At 36.2% G+C, this 19404-nt stretch overlaps 1 protein-coding gene across 1 annotated transcript in view; it reads right to left on the reverse strand.

Moving 5' to 3' along the window:
- The window catches only part of LOC125281621 (glutamate carboxypeptidase 2), a 93256-nt gene extending 74266 nt beyond the window's left edge, over positions 1-18990 (reverse strand). The window contains exons 1-4 of the mRNA XM_057316891.1: positions 18771-18990; positions 16649-16757; positions 11366-11552; positions 3947-4048 (exon numbers count right to left, since the gene is read on the reverse strand). Of these exons, the coding sequence (XP_057172874.1) occupies positions 3947-4048; positions 11366-11552; positions 16649-16757; positions 18771-18879 (507 nt within the window). The 5' untranslated portion in view covers positions 18880-18990. The remainder of the gene's footprint in view (positions 1-3946; positions 4049-11365; positions 11553-16648; positions 16758-18770) is intronic.
- Positions 18991-19404: the final 414 nt, after the last annotated feature.

Consider the following 19404-nt stretch of genomic DNA (forward strand, 5'->3'; position numbering starts at 1 on the left):
AAGGAAGTGGGAACAAAGTACCAGCAGGACCTGACCATGGGGTAGTTCTCAATCCAATGTAATTGTACACTGAGAAATTGGTGGTGGAAACCAATTTCATTAAAATGATCTCATGTCTGCCTCTGTAAAGTCTTCATACATCCTAGTTTGAACTCCCTGGGCAGGAAAATTTCTCATATCCTATAATTTTATTTTTATTGTTTCCCTCTTCTGCTACATTTCTCCTAGCTTGCGCACAATAAATTTATAACACATGCTAAAATTAAGTGGTTTGCAAGCTAATTCTAGGATTCAATTGACAAACTTGTTGAAAATGTATCATTATGGATCCAGCAGTGTTCTACAAACTAGGGATACAGCACATTCCTGTCCTTGAAGGAACTTACATTCACCTGAAATGCAGAAAGATAAGATAATAAAAATAATAACTAAGTAAATTACATAGTATATTAAAAAGTGACAGGTGCTGTAGAAAATTGTTTCAAAGTTTAAATAGGATAGGCAAATAGTAAACTAGTACTTGGGCGAGTGCAACTTTAAATGAAAAAAAGTTAAGTCTACTGAGAAGGTGACATTTGAATCTTTGCTTCAGTAAAGGGATTGCTTTTAGCTCTTATATTTTTCTCTGACAATGCAGGATTAACACACTATTAATGACTGCACTGTATGTCTCATTTATAATTGTTAGCCCTCTCTGGAGCTCACTCTTATTCTGTGAATATAGAGTTATTAACCAATTTAATTTCAGTGAATTTTGTCTTAGTGTCAGTGTCCTACTTGAAATTGATCCCTATTTAATATCACTAATTTTGGGGAGACTACTTCCTTAAATGTCTGCAAGCTGTGGCTGTCTTTTCATAATCTGCAATCCTCACAAGACAAATGAGAGATAGGAGGAGACATTAGTTGAAAAATGACAGTACACTTTGAAAATAAAACAAGGGTGACTTTGAAAATAAAACAAGGGTGATAGATGTATCCTCTGGGCACTTCACAAATGCAAGTTGTCACTGTCAGTTAGAAAAAAGCTTTGTTTTCAGACAATGATCTTCTTGTAAAGTTTACACTGTACCATTGTTCTATGACTGGGAATAAATACAATCTTGCACTGTTAGCCTAGAATTTTCCGTTTCTTTCAAGCTTCCATCTTCTTGCTCTTGTTAATTGAAACAGAATCGGGAGACAAGGCCAGTGGCTCCCAAAGCATGGTTCGTAAGCCCTCAGAATCAGTCACCTAGGGCCTTGTTGGAAATGAACTATGAAGACCTACCAAAACTCAAGGGGGTGGGAACAAGAACTGGTATTTTATAAGTCTTCTGGATTATCATGGTACATGCCGAAGTTTGAGAACCACTAAATTAGATTAGATTTTTTATTTTATTTTATTTTAATTTTTTTAAAGATTTATTTATTTATTTGTCAGAGAGAGAGAGCAAGAGCACAAGCAGGGAGAGCAGCAGGCAGAGGGAGAAGCAGGCTCCCTGCTGAGCAAGGACCCTGGGATCATGACCTGAGCTAAAGACAGATACTTAACTGACAGAGCCACCCAGACGTCCCTAGATTATATTTTTATAAGACATTATCGAATTGCTCATTTCAAATAGCCTAAAGCAGAGCCCAGTATTTCACACTCCAGAGAATTCAGATCCAAAGATTACTTATAGTGAAATATCTTAAGCACAGACATATCTAACTTTAAAAAAATTAACATCGCACTGGCTGAGTTACAGGTGACCCAATGAAGCACATCAGCCAACAAACTCATCTAATATTTGAACACAAACAAGAATCTCATGCAGAATCACAGACTCTTTCTATCTTCCCGTTAATCTAGAAGAGTTTAAGTAGAATAATTCTGTCAAAGTCCAAAAATTACTTGGGAGATTTCAATTGATTATACATTAAACCCACAAACTCATGTGGGAACAATTTTCTCCTTATAGCACTCTCTCTTATCACCTGGAAACATAATCTGTTTCTTTACACTTAATATTTTCACTGCTTAATAAATTTCACAGTGTTCTTCAACTACATCACACTCAGTGAAGACTTTTAAAGTGTATTTTATATTTTATGGCTATTTTAAATTTTTTGTTATATTTTCTGTCATTATACACTATTTGTCCATATATACTTAACTCCAATCTGATAATATTAATGCTATTTTTAAATAATGATGTATTAGTGTTTTTTGTATATTCTGGTTATACAGATATCACTGTAAATAATGAAAAGAATTAATAAAAAGACCCAAAGTATAAAAACATAAGGAGAACAATTGGGCAATATTAAAATTAAAGATATCTTTTCAATAAAGGGGAACTTGGGGTACCTGGGTGGCTCAGTTGGTTAAGCATCTGCCTTTGGCTCTGGTCATGATCCCAGGGTCCTGGAATCAAGCCCCATGTCAGGCTCCCTGCTCTGCAAGGAATCTGTCTCTCCCTCTCCCTCTGCCTCTCTCCCTGTTCATGATCTCTCTTTCACAAATCAAATATATATATATATATATATATATATATATATATATATTCATATATTTAAAAAAATAAATAAAGGGCAGCTTAGATAACATGAGCAAATGAGTAAAAAATGAGAAAAAGGTATTTGTAATATTTAAACCAATATGGAATAAATAATTAAAATATTTAAGAAACCCTTAAATTTAATAAGAAAAAGGCTGGAAATTCAACAGAAAGAAGACAAGGCTATACTTAGTCATTGTACAGAATAAAAACCAGAACGGCTAATAAATAAATATGTTTAGAGATGAGCAACCTCGGTTGTAATCAGAGAAATGTGAATTAGAATAAAATAAGGGCAAAAGTCATAAAGTTACATAGTTTCAAGTGTTGATGAAAATATATGAGGAAAAAGGAACACTCATTGAGTGTCAATGGAAGCAATCAACTGCTACAGTCTGGACACTGTGAAATTAAATATTCCTACAAAACAGCAATACCACCCCGGTTTACTGTAAATAGAGAAACCCTTAAAAACCCAGAAGGGGACACATATGAGGATATTCACTGCAACACGGTGGTGATGAGGATTTAGGAGTAAAGCTGACTCACCACAAAAAGAATGGGTAAGTTACATGTGGTGTGCATATAACGTGGAACAATAAGCAACAGTAAAAAGTAATGACATAAAGCAACATGGAAAGAGTTTTTAAAGGCCATTGATTGAAAAGAGTAAGAGATCAAGTAAGACCTAATTTTAAATGCTATTTACATAAATTAAAAAATTTCAAGAATATATACAATGCTGGGGCATCTGGGTGGCTCAGTTGGTTAAGTGTCCAACTCTTGATTTTCGGCTCAGGTCATGATCTCAGCATTGTGAGATCTAGGCCTGCTGGGCATGGAGCCTGCCTAGGATTCTTTCTCTCCCTCTCCCTCTACCCCTCCCCTGCTCTCTCCTTCTCTAAAGAAAAAAAAAGAAAAGAAAAGAAAAAACGAAAAGAAATGAAAGGAAATTAAGAATCATACATGGGTCCATGATGGTAAGGCACCTTAACCTGTGGTATAAGCCTAAATGACCACAGTACACCTGAGATATAAAATATGTTATCTCTTCACTACCAATAGTTATATGCCTCATTCCTAGCTCAACCATCAATTATGAAATAATTATGATTGCAAGCATTCTGTTTATGTGCTAAATATTAGAAAGAATTTTTCTAATATTATACCATTAAGATGTAAACTAATCATTTGAAGTAAATTTCATATAACCATGGAAAATACACTTTCATTCAAAGTTTGCAAGAATTTTTAAATTATAAATAAGTTAATAAATCCAATACATTTGAAAATAAAAAATAGTATTTTCTCTCTTATTTAAAAATTTGGATTATATCAAATATCTCCTTATAACTGTTTATTTATTGTCTGCATGTATGAGGGGTTCTGTTTGTTATTTATATTTTATCGTATTGCATTTTTACCTCTGGCATCCCCTGGGGAGAGAAGGCATTAAAAGGTGGCACAACATCTGAAACATTTTCATATCCTGGAGGAGGTGGTTCAAATAATGATGAGTTGAAAATCTGGAAAAGCAAAATAGAATAGTCAAAACTAAGTCAGGTGAAGTTTGATTACTATAAGCAAACAAGGAAAAATGTACATTACCATTTTTGTCAGTAGAGGGATTTTTATTTTGTATTTTGAAAATACAAAAATCAAATACCCAGCACTGTCCTAGAATAAACCACAGACCCAGAGAGGATCTATCAAGCACCAGGTTTTGATTTAGGAGGAAAATGTTAACACCCAAATAAAGAGTAACATTGTATTGTAATCTTAATCCTTTATAACATTGTTAAGATAATTATTTAACAACAAATTAAATACCAAATTCGCTTCAATAAAAATATTACATTTTGGGGGTATCCATATCTAATAGTATCTACACTGAACAACATTCACACTGAAAATAACTAAAGATGCTGAACCAAATATAAAATATTACCTTTTTAAATGTATCATCAAATTGGGAAAAAAACGTGAGGAATACTCAGAAGCCAAAAAAATGGCATGAAATCAGGAATCCTGAAAGGCTGCACTAAAGTCTGCCTTTGCCTTAACTGGGTCTCTCAGAGCCAAAACAGAGGCACAGGAGTTTGACGAAATTCTGAGATGGTCCAAATAATGGAAATAATGGAGTCTAAACAAGACACCCCTACATAAATCTGGGTTGCCAAAGAACAACATCCTTCAGGGTTAAGGATACACTAGAGACAAACCCGTTGGATGTGTATATGAGGACTCGTAAAAGAGAATAGAGGGGCGCTGGAGTGGCGCAGTTGGTTGGCCATCTGACTTGATTTCAGCTCAGGTGGTGGTCTCAAGGGTTGTGGGATTGGGCCCCATGTCGGGCTCTGCACTCAGCACGGAGTCTGCATGGGATTCTCTCTCCCTCTGCCCTCTCTCTACTAGCTCTCTTTCTCTCTAAAAAAATAAAAAATAAATAAATCTTTAAAAAAAAGAGAGAGAGACAGAGAAGAGAATAGAAAGAATGTGGAGGAGCTAAATTTAAATATATAATAAGAATTTTTCAATAAAATTTTGATAAATAAAATTTCTGATAAAAATTATGAACTCTAAGATTCAGATGGTCCAATGACTACTGACCAAGCTAACGAAAAAATAACTTACATCCAGACCCATCATAGTAAAATTATGATATTCAATATACTATTTAAATGTCAAAAGTTACAAAAGAGAGATTATACAAGAAACCCAAACAGAATAAAAATTAGATTGGCAGCTAATTTCTCAACAGTAATAATGGAAGCCAAAATGCTGTCAAATATTCTCTCCATGTGTAAAGGGACAATAACTGTCAAACTACAAATCTAGGTCCCACAAAAACATCCTTCCTTTTGAAAATGAAATGGGGGCACCTGCACGGCTCAATTGGTTAAGCGTCTGACTCTTGATTTCGGCTCGGGTCATGATATCAGGTCATGAGATTAAGCCACGCATTGGGCTCACAGCTGGGCATGGAGCCTGATTAAGATTCTCTCTCTCCCTCTGCCCCTCCCCTCCCTTGCACGCAGGCATGAGTTTTCTCTCTCTCTCTCTCTATAAAAGAAAGAAAGAAGAAGGAAAGAAAAGAGAGAGAGAGAGAGAGAGAAGAAAGAAAGAAAGAAAGAAAGAAAGAAAGAAAGAAAGAAAGAAAGAAAAAGAAAGAAAGAAAAAGAAAAAGAAAAAGAAAGGGAGGGAGGAAATGAAAAGAAAAAATGAAATGAAAGACACATTCTCCTATGAAAAATTAACAGTTCGGAGTCAATGGATATTCACTTAAAGAAAATCTCTAAATGACATCATTCAACAAAACAAATAAAGCCTCTAAAAGAAGCTCTAAGATGATTCAAGAAGGACCGGTAAGCAAGGTGTCCTGAATATGTGGAAAAAATGAATAAATATGCACTGTATGTAATAATAAAGTCAAGTATTGTTCAAGTTGACAAGAACAAGATTGGATTAGAATTATGGGCATAAATTGGTAGGGTATGACCAAAGTGAAAATATTCTAAGATATTTGTATGTTTGTATTATAGGAATATTGATCAATTATGACATTGTTAAGTAGGGATCAGATTTTTTAGTTTCCAAACTACTAAAAAATGAAACTGGCAAGATTAACCATCCAAAAAAAAAAAAAAAAAAAAGAAGAAGAAGAAGAAGGGAAGGGGGGGAAAAGAATTAGAAATCATTATGACAAAGGACATTCCAGAAAATTATAGACTTTATCTTATATTTTTAGTATGTGCAAGTCTGCATGATTTTAATCTTATGGGAATCTGGGAGGTTTCTTTCTTTTTCTTGTCCTTATGTTTGGAATGCTTCTCTTTGGTTTTTTAATGAAGCAGATATACAATGTGTGCTCAGGGCAAAAACAGAGACCATTCATACTTCAAGGTTTTGCTGAGTCATTTTGACCTTGGTAAACATTCAAGCATAGCTTCTCTGGGAGCCCAGGAGTAGGACCCACAAACATGAAAAGTTGAAAATTCCCTTTCTTTTATCACAACCAGGAGTTGATTTGGGGGATATTTACCTCTGTTTCTTTAAATAACATGCTATGTTTCAGATTTAGGTGTTATCTATGAATATTGCAACAGTTCAACTGTTTTTGTCCCTCTGCCCCACTTGTGAATGTTTTTGTACTATTACCATCTCCCAGTGTAATTTAATTATTGTGACTATTCAGAGCTGAGTTCTGTGGTAAACTGTAAACTTTTAGTCTCCTGCACAACACGCACAAGTTCCTCCTTCCACAGGCAAGAAATATGACTACTGTTCTATAAATTCTACCAGAAATATTTTAAATATATACAGACACATTATCTTATCTTTGTTCACATAGAGGGAACATATGATATAGATTGAACTATATATTGCCTTTTTTTATGCCACAAAAGGTAAATAGAAATTTGTAAACTAAACTGTTTTAGTTATACTCAGGATACATAATTTGAGGCTATATTAGTGAATTCTGGAAAGTGAGCAATGCTCTCTGTTATATAGTCTACCTTTGATAAAGTCACCCAAAAAAGTTGTTTCCTTGACCTTACAAATTTTTCCTACTTGTTAGAATAACTCATTAACTTGCTCTAAAATCCCCTTGTTCAGAGAGGCTGTAAAATTGTAGATTACCATCCATATAGGCAAATTGAGTGACACCAACTTGAATACTCCCTTGGCTGAAAGACGTGCTGATGCAAGGACTTTGTTTCTGGATGGATTTGTATTGTACTTTACTACAGTTTCTTTTAGAATCTTTCCCAATGATTCAGATGAGTTTCATACCCTATGTGGTTTACAGAAAAATTATGGGCTATATGGAGGATGTGGGCATTTCTGAAGGGTAGTAGTTGATATGGTTTCACGTTAGGTTCTGTGTGCCTCAGAAAAGGTAGATATTTAGTGCTCTAGTTGGTATAACATAATGTCAGGTTCACTCTTGGTCTCCCATCACTGTTTGTACCCCTGCCCAGGACCAGGGCCATGTACAGTGTTGAAAAGTAGTGATAGATATCCAAACTCAAAGGGAATGTTTTTAATGTCTCACCATTAATTTTGACAGTTGCTGTGACCTTTATCAGGTGATGTTAATTAACTTCCTTTCCAAGTTTACTAAGAGTTTTTATCGTGAATTTATTTTTCACTTTTCAACTTTTTTGGGGGGGGCTGGATATGTTTTGAGATGAGTATGCAATTTTTCTTTTTCATAACGATAATTATATTATCCATATATATACACATTACACATTTGGCCTGTATTTTTGCAATTTGCTTGTTGGGTTATCATTTCTAGATTATACTTGCTTTAAAAAATGAATTGAGTTTTTAATATTCTCTGAAATAGGTTGTGTTATATTTAAATGATCTTTAACTTCAATCTTTCAAACTTAAAGGTAAACCAGTTGGTCTTGATGCTCTGTGTTGTTGGAGTTTCTGAAGTACTAATTCAATTTAATTAATCTTATAGAACTATTTGGATTTTTAAAAAAAGCATTCTTGTGTCAATTTTCATGTTTTTTCCATTTCGTCTCAGCTGTGAATTATTGGCATCCTTCTTCCTAGAATTTTCTTATCTCTTTGAATCTGCACAGCATCAATAGATATGCCTCTGTTTTTCACTCCATATTTATTTATGCTTTCCTTGTATTTTTCCTTATTGATCTTTGCCCTTTAGGGGACAAAAGGGGTCATCGGGTGGATTACCTCATCAGTGCTGACCAGATAATTTCAGATTGACTAGTTAAAGGTCACATTCCTGGGAGAGGCTGAAACTGTTAGGTTAGGTATTAAGTCTTGGGTTGCTGAAGGGGGCTTAGTAGAAGTAACTCCATTTGGGGCCTCTTGTAACTTTTCCTCTACAGATAAAAACAAATTTAGAATTGTTGGTGAATTGAAAAACTTAGGTAGTGACCCTCTTTATCTCTTAATGAGGTTTTTAACTTTGTCCTAAAACTTACTTTATAAGATAAAACCATTTTTTAAGTCAATATTTAATTGGTATTTCTTTTTCAGTTTTTCAGTTACTTTCAAACTTGTTGTGATGTTGTGTTCAAATTACTCCTTATAAAATAGTACACAGCTGATTTTACTTAGTTTGACATGGTATGTTTTAAATCAGTTTTTTCCTTTAATTTTTTTTTCTAATTACTGATACACAGCACTTAAGTCACTTTTACTTTCCTATTATGTAATTTTTACTCTTCCTTTCCCCCCCAATGCTCCTTTTTTCTTTCGTGAAAATCATGTATCTTGGGCAGCTGTCTTAACTTGGGCTCAAATAAAACTCTTTTCCTTTTCCTTTAAAATTTAAAAGGTTTGTTCATTTTGTGTCAACAGTTGACACAGCTTGCTTCAGGAAAAGGAGAAATAGGGAGAAAACAAGGCACTTTGGAGAAGTATGTGACTATGTTCAGATGTACTTTGGATGAAAATAAAAAAGGAAAATGGACTAATGATACAGCTTTTTAAAAATTAGGAAGTTTTAGGCAGTGTGATATTGAGATTTATGATAAATATATATTTGATCTTCATCACGTTTCTGGCACTGAGCTCCTAAAATGTTCTAAAAGGAATTTCCTGATAAGAGCAACAAAGCTGTCTATTGTTATGTTAACGAGGTAACTTTTGGACCCCACTTAAGGATGGGCGCAGGTTGCCAGGAGAACAAACTTAGTGATTAGAGGGTTGGAATTTTCAGTCCCACTGCTAACCTCCCAGCCAGGAGAGAGGAGCTGGAAGTTGAATCAATCACAAGAGCCAAGATTTAATCATTACACCTATGTAATGAAGCGTCCATAAAAACCCAAAGGACAGGGTTCAGAGAGCTTCTCGGTTGGAGATGAGGGGGACTGGGGTTCCTAGAGCGGGTGTGGAAGCTCTCTGCTCTTTCCCACATACTTTGCCCTATGCATCCTTCATCTGGCTATTGATTTGTATCATTTATCATCCTTTTACAATAAATCAGTAATTTGGAATGTAAAATGTTTTTTGCAAATGTTAATTTGCTCAAGCAAATTAATCAATCCTGAGGAGGGGATCATAGGAACCTCTAATTTCTGCCCATCTGTCAGAAGTACAATGAACAAACTGGCATCCTGAGTTGAATGGGGTCATTGGAACCTCCAGTCTATAGTTGGTAGGTCAGAAACACAGGTTAACAACCTAGGCTTGCAACTGGCATCTGAATGGGTGGGGAAGAGGGCAGTCTTATGAGACTGAATTGTTACCGATGGAATCTGATGCTCTCTCTGGGGAAATAGTGTCAGAATTGAGTTGAATCATAGGACACCCAACTGGTGTTTGAGAATTGCTTGTTGGATGTGTGGGGAAAACACTCCCCATTCCAACAGAAATTGGTCTAGGAAGCCAAAAGAAACAGCTAACACCATTCCAGAAAATCTCCAGAATGATGTTTCTACATGATACCTTTATATTAGGTGTCAGACTTGAAGAATTTAATAAATGCTTATAATGACAAAACAAATAATGAAATGGAATAATAAAAGCAAAGTCACAGTCAAAATTGGGAGGTGAAAGAAAAAAGAAAAAGAAGCGCAAGTTTGTTATTTTCCTCACTGGATAGATCATCCCCAAATCCGACAGATCAAGACAGAGATTTTATACACATATATGAACATATATATTAACATAATCAATATCTTATTTCATCATTAAATAACTTTCCTAAACATACTTTTATAGACTCCTTAGTACTTAATTATATAGATATGCCCCCACTTATTTAACAAATATTATGGGACCATATGCTGTACATTGTTCCACATAACCTTTTTTAAAAAATACTTTTTAAATTTTGAGGTAGTTTAATATTTTAAAAAGATTAACTATTAACTACAATAATTTAAAATAGTAGTTAATATGGAAAGTTTTAAATCATATTAGGAAATTTAGCATGGCATTACATCACTAACAGCAAAACATAACAGCATATTTGCCATTAAAAGACTGATTCATTAGTTGATAGAATGTGATTGACATATTAGGAAAAAAATTTTAAATTTATATATATTTAAATCACATGACATTTTCAGTTCACTGATCAATCTGGACATATCTGAAGCTATATACAATTGAGAAGGCTCAAGTAACAAAACGACTGAAGGAAACTATCTCTACTGAAAGGGGCTATTTCAGTACAGTAGCTCTAAAACTAAGGTATGCTAAACAGGGTTAAACAAATGAGTTTTATTTTATGAGTTTCATATTGAATACATATCATGATAAGAAATATCTCAAATTACTTGTATTCTTTTCTTCCTCAAGAATGTACCCTAACTTGCAAACAAGATTGTAAATTGTTTAGATAATCATTCTATAGACATTCTCTCCAAATTCTCTTCCCCTTTAAATGCCCACATCCAAGTTTTGGGCACAGAGCTGAACACATGATCATATGAGTCATATCATTATGTACCAGTAAAAAGCTGCAGACTCAAACTGCACACCAGATGTCTTGAGTTTCCTCACATCCCCAAACTCATACAGTATCTTTTATAGTCTGAACCTATCAAAAATGTGTATATTTTACTTGCTTGGAAGTATTAATATATCATATTTTGTATTAGCACACAATACTAAAAAACAGAAAATACAACTGTCATCAAGCATTAATTTCTCAGACTTTTTCCAACATCACATTAAATTCAAACATCATAGGAAAGGAGTTGACATTGGTAATGAGATATTAAAGACATCATTCACAAGTTTCAATAACATTGATTTCTATCAATAATTAGAGATGTATAGGACATTCTTTCATAAAAGCTGTTTGAAAAGAATAGAGATGAGGATAGTTTCTTATCTCTTTGTTTTACCTCATTTCCGTCTCCATCAATTATTGAGATGTAGTTGGGATGAGTCTTATTTGGATAGGACAACAGGACATCATAATGGGCTAACTCAACAGAATCCAGGCCAAATTCTTTCCACTGGGATTGAATTTGCTTTGCAAGCTGAAAGTTTTGTTCTGTTCCTGCTAAATGTGGCAGCCGTGTAAAATTACTGGTGAACAAAAATTGAAAGTGGTTAGAAATTAATGTTTAGTCTGCCTTTATCCCAAATGAACAACCAAGGAAGGCAGATTGACATTTCAAAGGTGCTTTGAAATGTGATATGTTAAAGAAGCAAAGTGGTACTATTATTGCATCAAATAGATTTTCAAAGCTTATTTTGAAGTTTTCATGCTCTAATTTGTACTCATTCAAAAGAAAAATTGGAGAAACTGATCTTTGTAGAGAATTGTTATATGAAATCCTGTGGGCGTGTCCCCATATAGTAGATGAGGAAAGTGTCCTATTCTTTCCTTAAGACTCATGCGTCTTAGAATTTTCATGGAATTATTTATTTCACTTGTGAAACAGATTTAGAAGGTAAAAAATATTTTCATACAAAATACCAAGTTGTGACGAGCCAAGAATGATTGATAATTACATTTATTTTTAAGTACTCCAAGTTATGGCCAAGTGAGAAAGCTTTTGATTAGCAACCTTTATAAAGTATCTTCATTAAGGAATAATCTAAACATATTTCAAGAAGCTCAGACTGAATCTCTTGTACTCCGTTCATTGTGCATAGTAATACACTTAAAAATCAATGATGATAATTAGCCTGACCAGGAATATCTCTAATGAATAAGCTATGAGGGTAACTACTAAAAATATTTTCATGAGTTTACTACTTTCTCATTTAATATGTCTGGATACTGGTGCTTTTGTTTGTTTAAATTTCTCTCTCTCTCCTGGAAATGTGTTATTTCCCTGAAGATTCAGCTCTTTGGTATTTTGGTCTCAAATCACTTAGAGAAAAAAAATCCACATGCCAAAAAGCATCATGTATCATAAAAAGACATTTACTTCTAGATCTTCACAAACTTCTGCTCCTGAATATGTAGGTTTTTCTAAAATCAACACATGTCCATCCTTATAGGGATTTTTAAAAAAACAAATAAATAGGCAACATGATTATGATAATTCCATTTTCAAATGTTTACTTTTATGGTAATTTATCTTAATTTTTGACTTGGAAAATCAACTGCCAAGAAGCATAACTCTCAGTTTTTAAAAAAATGGAGTTCTTGTGATTATTTTTTTATAATTCTATTGGAATAATTTAAATTGTATTTACAAAGATAGTATCAAAATCCTTATTCAAAAATGCTTAAGGGCTTAACACTATAGAAGCCAAAGTGGACTGCCCAAGATGGGCCACTTTGGCACGAACATTATTCTGAGCTGAAGGCCATCAAAACCCTACAGGATCAAAAGAAACTTTTGCCACTCCCTTAACAAAATAGAAGAATCTAAATTGGTGATCTTTCTCAAAATAAGGGTTATTAGCAGAGATAAATTTTATCTGAGTGATCCATCTGTATGGCAGGACAAATATCTACCTAATTACCAAACATCTGCTCTTCTTAATCACCCTGCAAAGTGGATTCCTTTCATATACCTCATTTTGCCTGTCTTTGGAATTCCCATGTCTATACGGATTCCCCACACATACACTATTAAATCTGATTTTCTCCTGTGAATCTCTCTTGTGTCAATTTAATTCTTAGTCCTGCTAGTAGGACCTTGAAAGGGATAGGACATTCTTGCTCCCTTACAACAACTTACACAAAATTTCTAATGTGCATTTGCAAAAAGTAATAACAAAAATAACACAAGAGGCAGCTGAGGTTTCTTTATATCTTTTCAATGAATACCTGCAGAGATAACAGAAAAAGAGCCAACACGTTGCAATTTTTTTTCTATATAATACAGATCACAAACTGTAACTAAAGTGAATGCAGATTATGCATATTTCCTCAAGTCAGAGTGATAACTGTCCCTACATGTTAAGAAATAGGGCACCTGGCTTGCTCAGTTGATAAGGCATGTGCCTTTTGATCTCAGGGTTGTGAGTTTGAGCCCCACTTAGGGGGTAGAGTTTACTTAAAAAAATAAATAAATAAAAATGAAAGGAAGAAAAAAAGAACAGTTACCAATAGGGAGTCTTGAACCTGTTCTCCCTACCACCAAAAAAGGAAGGAAGGAAGGGAGCGAGGGAGGGAGGGAGGAATTGATAATTATCAAACCTGGCTATTACAAGTGAAATTCCTTGTAACAGTGTTGTCATTACCAATGAGGATACAAGAGTGTGCTACAATTAGGGCTGGAACCCACTCATGTGGAGCAAAGCTGATCCTAATGAAGAGTAGGAAAAAATCCATTTCCAATGATAAATAAATTGGCATAAAATCTTATAAGTGGTATAGTAGAGGCTTTGCCACTAACCTGTGTAATCCTGGCTAAATCTTTAGTTTCTCATCTGCACCCTCGGAGAATATTACTACCTCACTACTTTCCAAAGATCCGTAGCTCAATTGGGTAACTTAAACTGCAACTCTTAATTTTTATTGTATTATTCAATTACGAAGAGTGTTGCAAATAATTTGTCAATCCTACTAAAATATCAAGTTTTCTTAAAAAATAATAATTTACAAACCATCCCAAATAGCCAACAACTTGTATTTAAAAGTGGGCTCACATATCTCTGTCTGGCTAGAAAAGTGCCACATATCATTACATTATCTCAATTAATAAAGAGAGCTGTCTGGCTTACAAATGATGGAACAGTGCTTCCAGGAGCTAGATGCCTGGAAAGCAGCTAGTAAAAGCAGAAGTGGTACTCAAAGGCCTATCAGGGAAATTCTGAGCCCACAGGTCTACAAGAGTTTTCTAAAATAATCTTGTCTTTCAAAACCGGACCAGAATAGAAGGAAAGTTTCCTTAAGGAGATGCAAAGTAGTGAACAGAGCTGAGAATTCATTGGAGGGGAAAGGGGTGGGGGAATGGGATAGACTGGTGATGGGTAGTAAGGTGCACTGGGTGTTATACGCAACTAATGAATCATCGAACTTTACATCAAAAATCAGGGATGTACTGTATGGTGACTAACATAATATAATAAAAAAAAAAAAAAACCAGAAGGGAAACAGGACAACCCCTATCCCAAAGGAGACTGAAAAAAACAGCCCCTACTTTGATCCTCCCAGCCACTATGGAGAGGCAGACAACTTGGAAGTAGAGAGGACCTTTAGAAGCAGAGCAAAGGAAGATAAGATGGAAGATCTGAGGCTTTACCGACCCCTGGCCTATGGGTAGAATTAGATTGAAAGCTCTCTAATGGCTGAATGGCAAATGGGAAATCTGGAGAGTCCAGGAGGTTTCTGGTAATTCTGTGGTCCTTGGAGGGATGAGTTGGGTTCTCTTAATTTCTTTTTTTGTGTGTGCTAATGGTGAAAATCCTTGAGTTCTAAACAATGAGAGGCGTTTTGCTGGGGTCATGGAGAATAAGCAAGAAACTGATTGCTTTCATTTTACTCAGGGTCTAGAAAGAGAAATGAAGGCATTCATTTTTGTTCTCTGCCAGTCAGTCCATGTCACAGGTTAGGAAAGGAAGCAGGGACAGCAGCTCTGTCTAGAAGTGAACATTATATCTTGCCAGAGCTCCACTTTTACTTTATCTATTATACAGAATTATAGTGAAAGAAGTCCTAGAGGCAGAGGAGGGGTTTCCACAAAATTTAAGCTTCCAGGTCTCTCAGTTGAAATGGCCCTTCCAAAGACTGGAAGGTGCCCAAGCAAATTTTTATTCATAGTTTTAATTCTATTGTAATTGAAATAGGAAGCTCCTGGGTGGCTCAGTCCATTAATGTCTGCCTTTGGCTCAGGTCTTGATCCTGGGGTCCTGGGATCCAGCCCTGCTTTGGCTCGGCTCCCTGCTCAGTGGAGAGCCTGCTTCTCCCTCTCCCTCTGCCGCAACCCCTGCTGTGTTTTCTCTCTAGCTCACTCTCTCTTTCAAATAAATAAATAAAATCTTTAAAATAAATAAATAAAATAGACATATGTGTTTGTATGATCATGTGTGTGTACATCTATGCGTGTGTGTGTGTGTATAACTGTCTTTTACATAAAATTCTAACTTGTATTCACTAAGGAATGCTTCAATCACTATCAGGACCTCCAAGTATTTTGCTTTGGAAAAGCTAAGTAGTCTAATCAGTTACATACAGTCATTCTACACAAGTGTTTTATTTTTAGTTGCTTTGCAAATGCTCTTTAAATTTACTAATTTACACCTTTTGCTCTACACTACAAATAACTATTTCAGGAAACAGAGAGCTAGTTTTCAAACCATGTCATATATGCGCTCTCTAATTCATCCTTGTCACAGTGATATCATGGTTCCCATTTTACAGATTTGGAAATGAAAGCTCAGGAAGGTTAAGTATTCACTCCAAGTCATTTTACTGTCAATGGGCAAAGATGTAATTTAAATTCAAGCATATCTGAGTCCACGGAATGAACCGTGAGAGACTATGGACTCTGGGAAACAAACTGAGGGCTTCAGAGGGGAGGGGGTGGGGGACTGGGGTAGGCCGGTGATGGGTAGTAAGGAGGGCACGTATTGCATGGGTGTTATATGCAAATAATGAATCATGGAACACTACATCAAAAACTAATGATGTACTGTATGGTGACTAACATAATAAAAAATTATTATAAAAAAAAGTATATCTGAGTGCAAAGTCCAAGTTTATTCTTTTTGCCTAAAATATAATGTTGTCTTCTAAACAGGAGTCAGCAAATTGTTCCACTGACCAGATCCAGCCCACTTCCTTATTTTTGTACAGTCCACAAGCTGAAATGGTTTTTACATTATAAACAGCAAAAAAAAAATATTTTGTGACATATATGACATTCAAATTTCAGTGCCCATAAATAAAGTTTTACTGAAACTGCTACTCTTGTATGTTTATGTATTTTCTCTGGCCTCTTCTGTGCTACAATAGCAGAGCTGAGTAATTGTAACAGAGATCGGCTGGCCTACAGGGGCTGGTCCTTTATAAGACATAGTTTGTTGACTCCTGCCCAAAATTGAATCTAGTGATACAGTTTAGCTTAAAGTATAATCCTGTCTAGATGAAATATGATACAGTGTTTTCAACAAATAAAACTTTTTTTAAAAGTCAGTTCCTGTATATGAAATATTTAATCAAAACTTTCTGAACAGAATAACAAATTACCCATATAAGCCATCAAGTATATACTTACTATAAGAACCTCTTGATGTTCTCAGCTTTCAATTCATCCAAAAATACCTTCTTCACATTATGCTGTGGAACAATGTTAGTAGGTTCATTGGAGGATTTTATAAACCATCCTGTAAAATACATACAAAGATAGGAACAAGACATGAGTTCACAAACAGGACCTATTTTTCCTTATTATTGTATCTATCATGCATGAAACACAAAGTATCAATGACCTCCAGTATTAACTGAGATTATTTTACATTTAATTTCTCTTGCCCAGTTTCACTAGAAAAAAAATCATGGAAACACTTTTCAAATACAGATCAGTCACAACATACTTTTTTAAAATAATTTCAATGACAGATGTTGCTGTGATTCTAAAAAACGAAATGTTTTATAAGCAAAGGACCAATAAAATTAAATACGTTTCAACTAATGGGGATAAACAAGATCTCTTAAAGGTTAAGGCAAAAAGGAGATCTACCTATTTTCTCCTGAAAGCTTCTATCCCCAGTGACTGCTCCTCTGCTGACGCAGAATAAGCATTTAGTAAATGTTTATAATGAATTAATGATGAATCTATTTCAAGTACATAAATTATTTCAGAGTTGAAGGAAACTCAGACTTGCAATTTGTTTCAGAAACTAAAACAAAATATATTGAGATTCTGTGTTTCCAATTGAAGCAGGCTTGAGATTTTGAACTTTAGAAAGCTAGAAGAAAACTACAATTAAAAAAAAAGAAAAAAGAAAACTACAATTCACCCAAAGGCTCTGCAAGATGCCCAGTGCACAGAGACCAGAAGGAATGGGTAGCCAGATCACGTGGAGCACTTTGCTCTTGTAGCTGGCTTTCACTCTGGGGGAAATGAGGCATCTTTACAGGCTTTATTTAGAGAAATGATATGATCTGGGCGTAAAATAGTTACCAAAATCACCCATCCAGCTTTTGTGGAAATTTCCAGTTATTAATCATATACATACATACACACACGCATATATACATGCATATTGAAATAAATAGGTGGCAGCAAATGGAAATACAATTCCACTGGTACTTAAAACAAAAGGACTTGGATTAGACTGGGATCAGGGCAGGACACACTGAGGATGAAATGCTTGAATTGAGAGATGAAAAACGAACAAAATGAAGAGGTGGGAGGCCTGTGGGGGGAAAGGAGAGCAGAGAATCCTAAGAAAAAATTTACAATTAATAAAGAACTTATTCTGTGTCATCCACTGGGCAGTGAATTCAGAGCAGGGGTGAACTACCTTAAACTAGTCCTGTGCACCAACGTCCAATTAGAAGCATCTCCTCATCAAGAAGGAGTAAAGAAAAGTGCCAGCAACCCAACACTGTGCTAGGAGCTTCGGATGCTCTTTCATTTACCATTCCGAATAAATTACAGATATTCTTATCATAAGGATTGAAAAACTGAAGCCAGGAAAGACTCAGTAAATTGTTCAAAGCCACGAAGAAGTAGCAGAGTCAAAATTAAAATTTAAGAGTCTGAGCTTGTCAGTGCTGCCCCTGGATTTTTAGGAAGTTGGGTTAAGTGTGCGAATCAGTACACAGAGTAACGCAAAAGACCTACCGGCAAAGATCTGCTCAGAGCGCTGACAATAATAGCCAGTTTTCAAATGTTCCTCTAATTATTTAATTCCCAAGGACGAAAGAATGAGGAGAGATAAGAGCCCCCGTGCAACAATGCCCTGACGTCCACCTACTGTATACATGAAGCAGCTCAGGCACACGACGAAAGACCCCAAACAGGTTAGAGTCCTATCCCGCAAAGCTTCCTGGACGACCTAGTTCAACTGCCCCGCTGGTCATAATACGTACCAGTTTCCCAAAGGGCTCGAGCGGGTGGCACCTGCTGAAGTCCTGTTTCAGGGTCTCTGCGTTCCACTCCTTACCCTGGGTGACTGTCTTACCATAGCCTGTCCAGAACCCTACTGTGCCCTCGCCTCCAGCGATCCCCAGCTAAGGCGCCGGAGCCCGTTCCCCACCTTCCCGCAACCCAAAGCACCGTCCCTGGGGTAAACACGCAACAGGACCGCACTCGGCAGCGGCCCGCGAGTCCCGGGAACCGCGGGGCCGCGGGGTAGGCTCCGGCATGTGCGAGTCCTGCGCCCCCCTACCGAAGAGGAAGCCGACGATCAAGAGGCCGGCGGCCAGCACGAGCGTCCCAAAGCGCGGGCGGCGCCAAGCGACAAAGGTCGAGTCGGCTTCGTGCAGGGGATTCCACATCTCGGCGCGGCCGGCGGGGCCTCCTGGGACCTGGGCCTCTGCTGCGGCCCCCCTGCAGCGGGGCAGCGGGACAGCGGGACAGCGGCTTCCTCCCACCTACGCCGCGCTTATCAGTTACTGCGGGCTAGAAGGCGGCGCGCCTGGCGCGGGACTCGTTTCTCCGCCCTAGAATAGTTGTAGCTTACTCTGAACCAATCAGCTTCGGGAGGTTTTACGAAGTGCAAACTCTGATAATTCAGCATCCTGAAGCTGTAAGATTGTGGCTTGTGTACTTTTTTGCATGTGTATATACAACAATTAAAACCTTCTTAAAAAAAATAAAGGCATAGCGTGATCTCATTTTGTATTTCTTGAAATATTTTGTGTGTGTGCATAGGAAAATGTCTGGGTAGGATTAGTACGGAAATATTTACAGTGTTTACCTCTGGAGGGTGGTACGGTGAGGTCAGGAAGAGATGGGCGTAAAAGATTTTCTTGAGCTTCTTACTTCCTATACTTCTATACATATTTCTTAAAATAATAAAC

The sequence above is a fragment of the Ursus arctos genome, unplaced genomic scaffold (assembly GCF_023065955.2).
Source record: "Ursus arctos isolate Adak ecotype North America unplaced genomic scaffold, UrsArc2.0 scaffold_22, whole genome shotgun sequence".
Lineage (NCBI taxonomy): Eukaryota > Metazoa > Chordata > Mammalia > Carnivora > Ursidae > Ursus > Ursus arctos.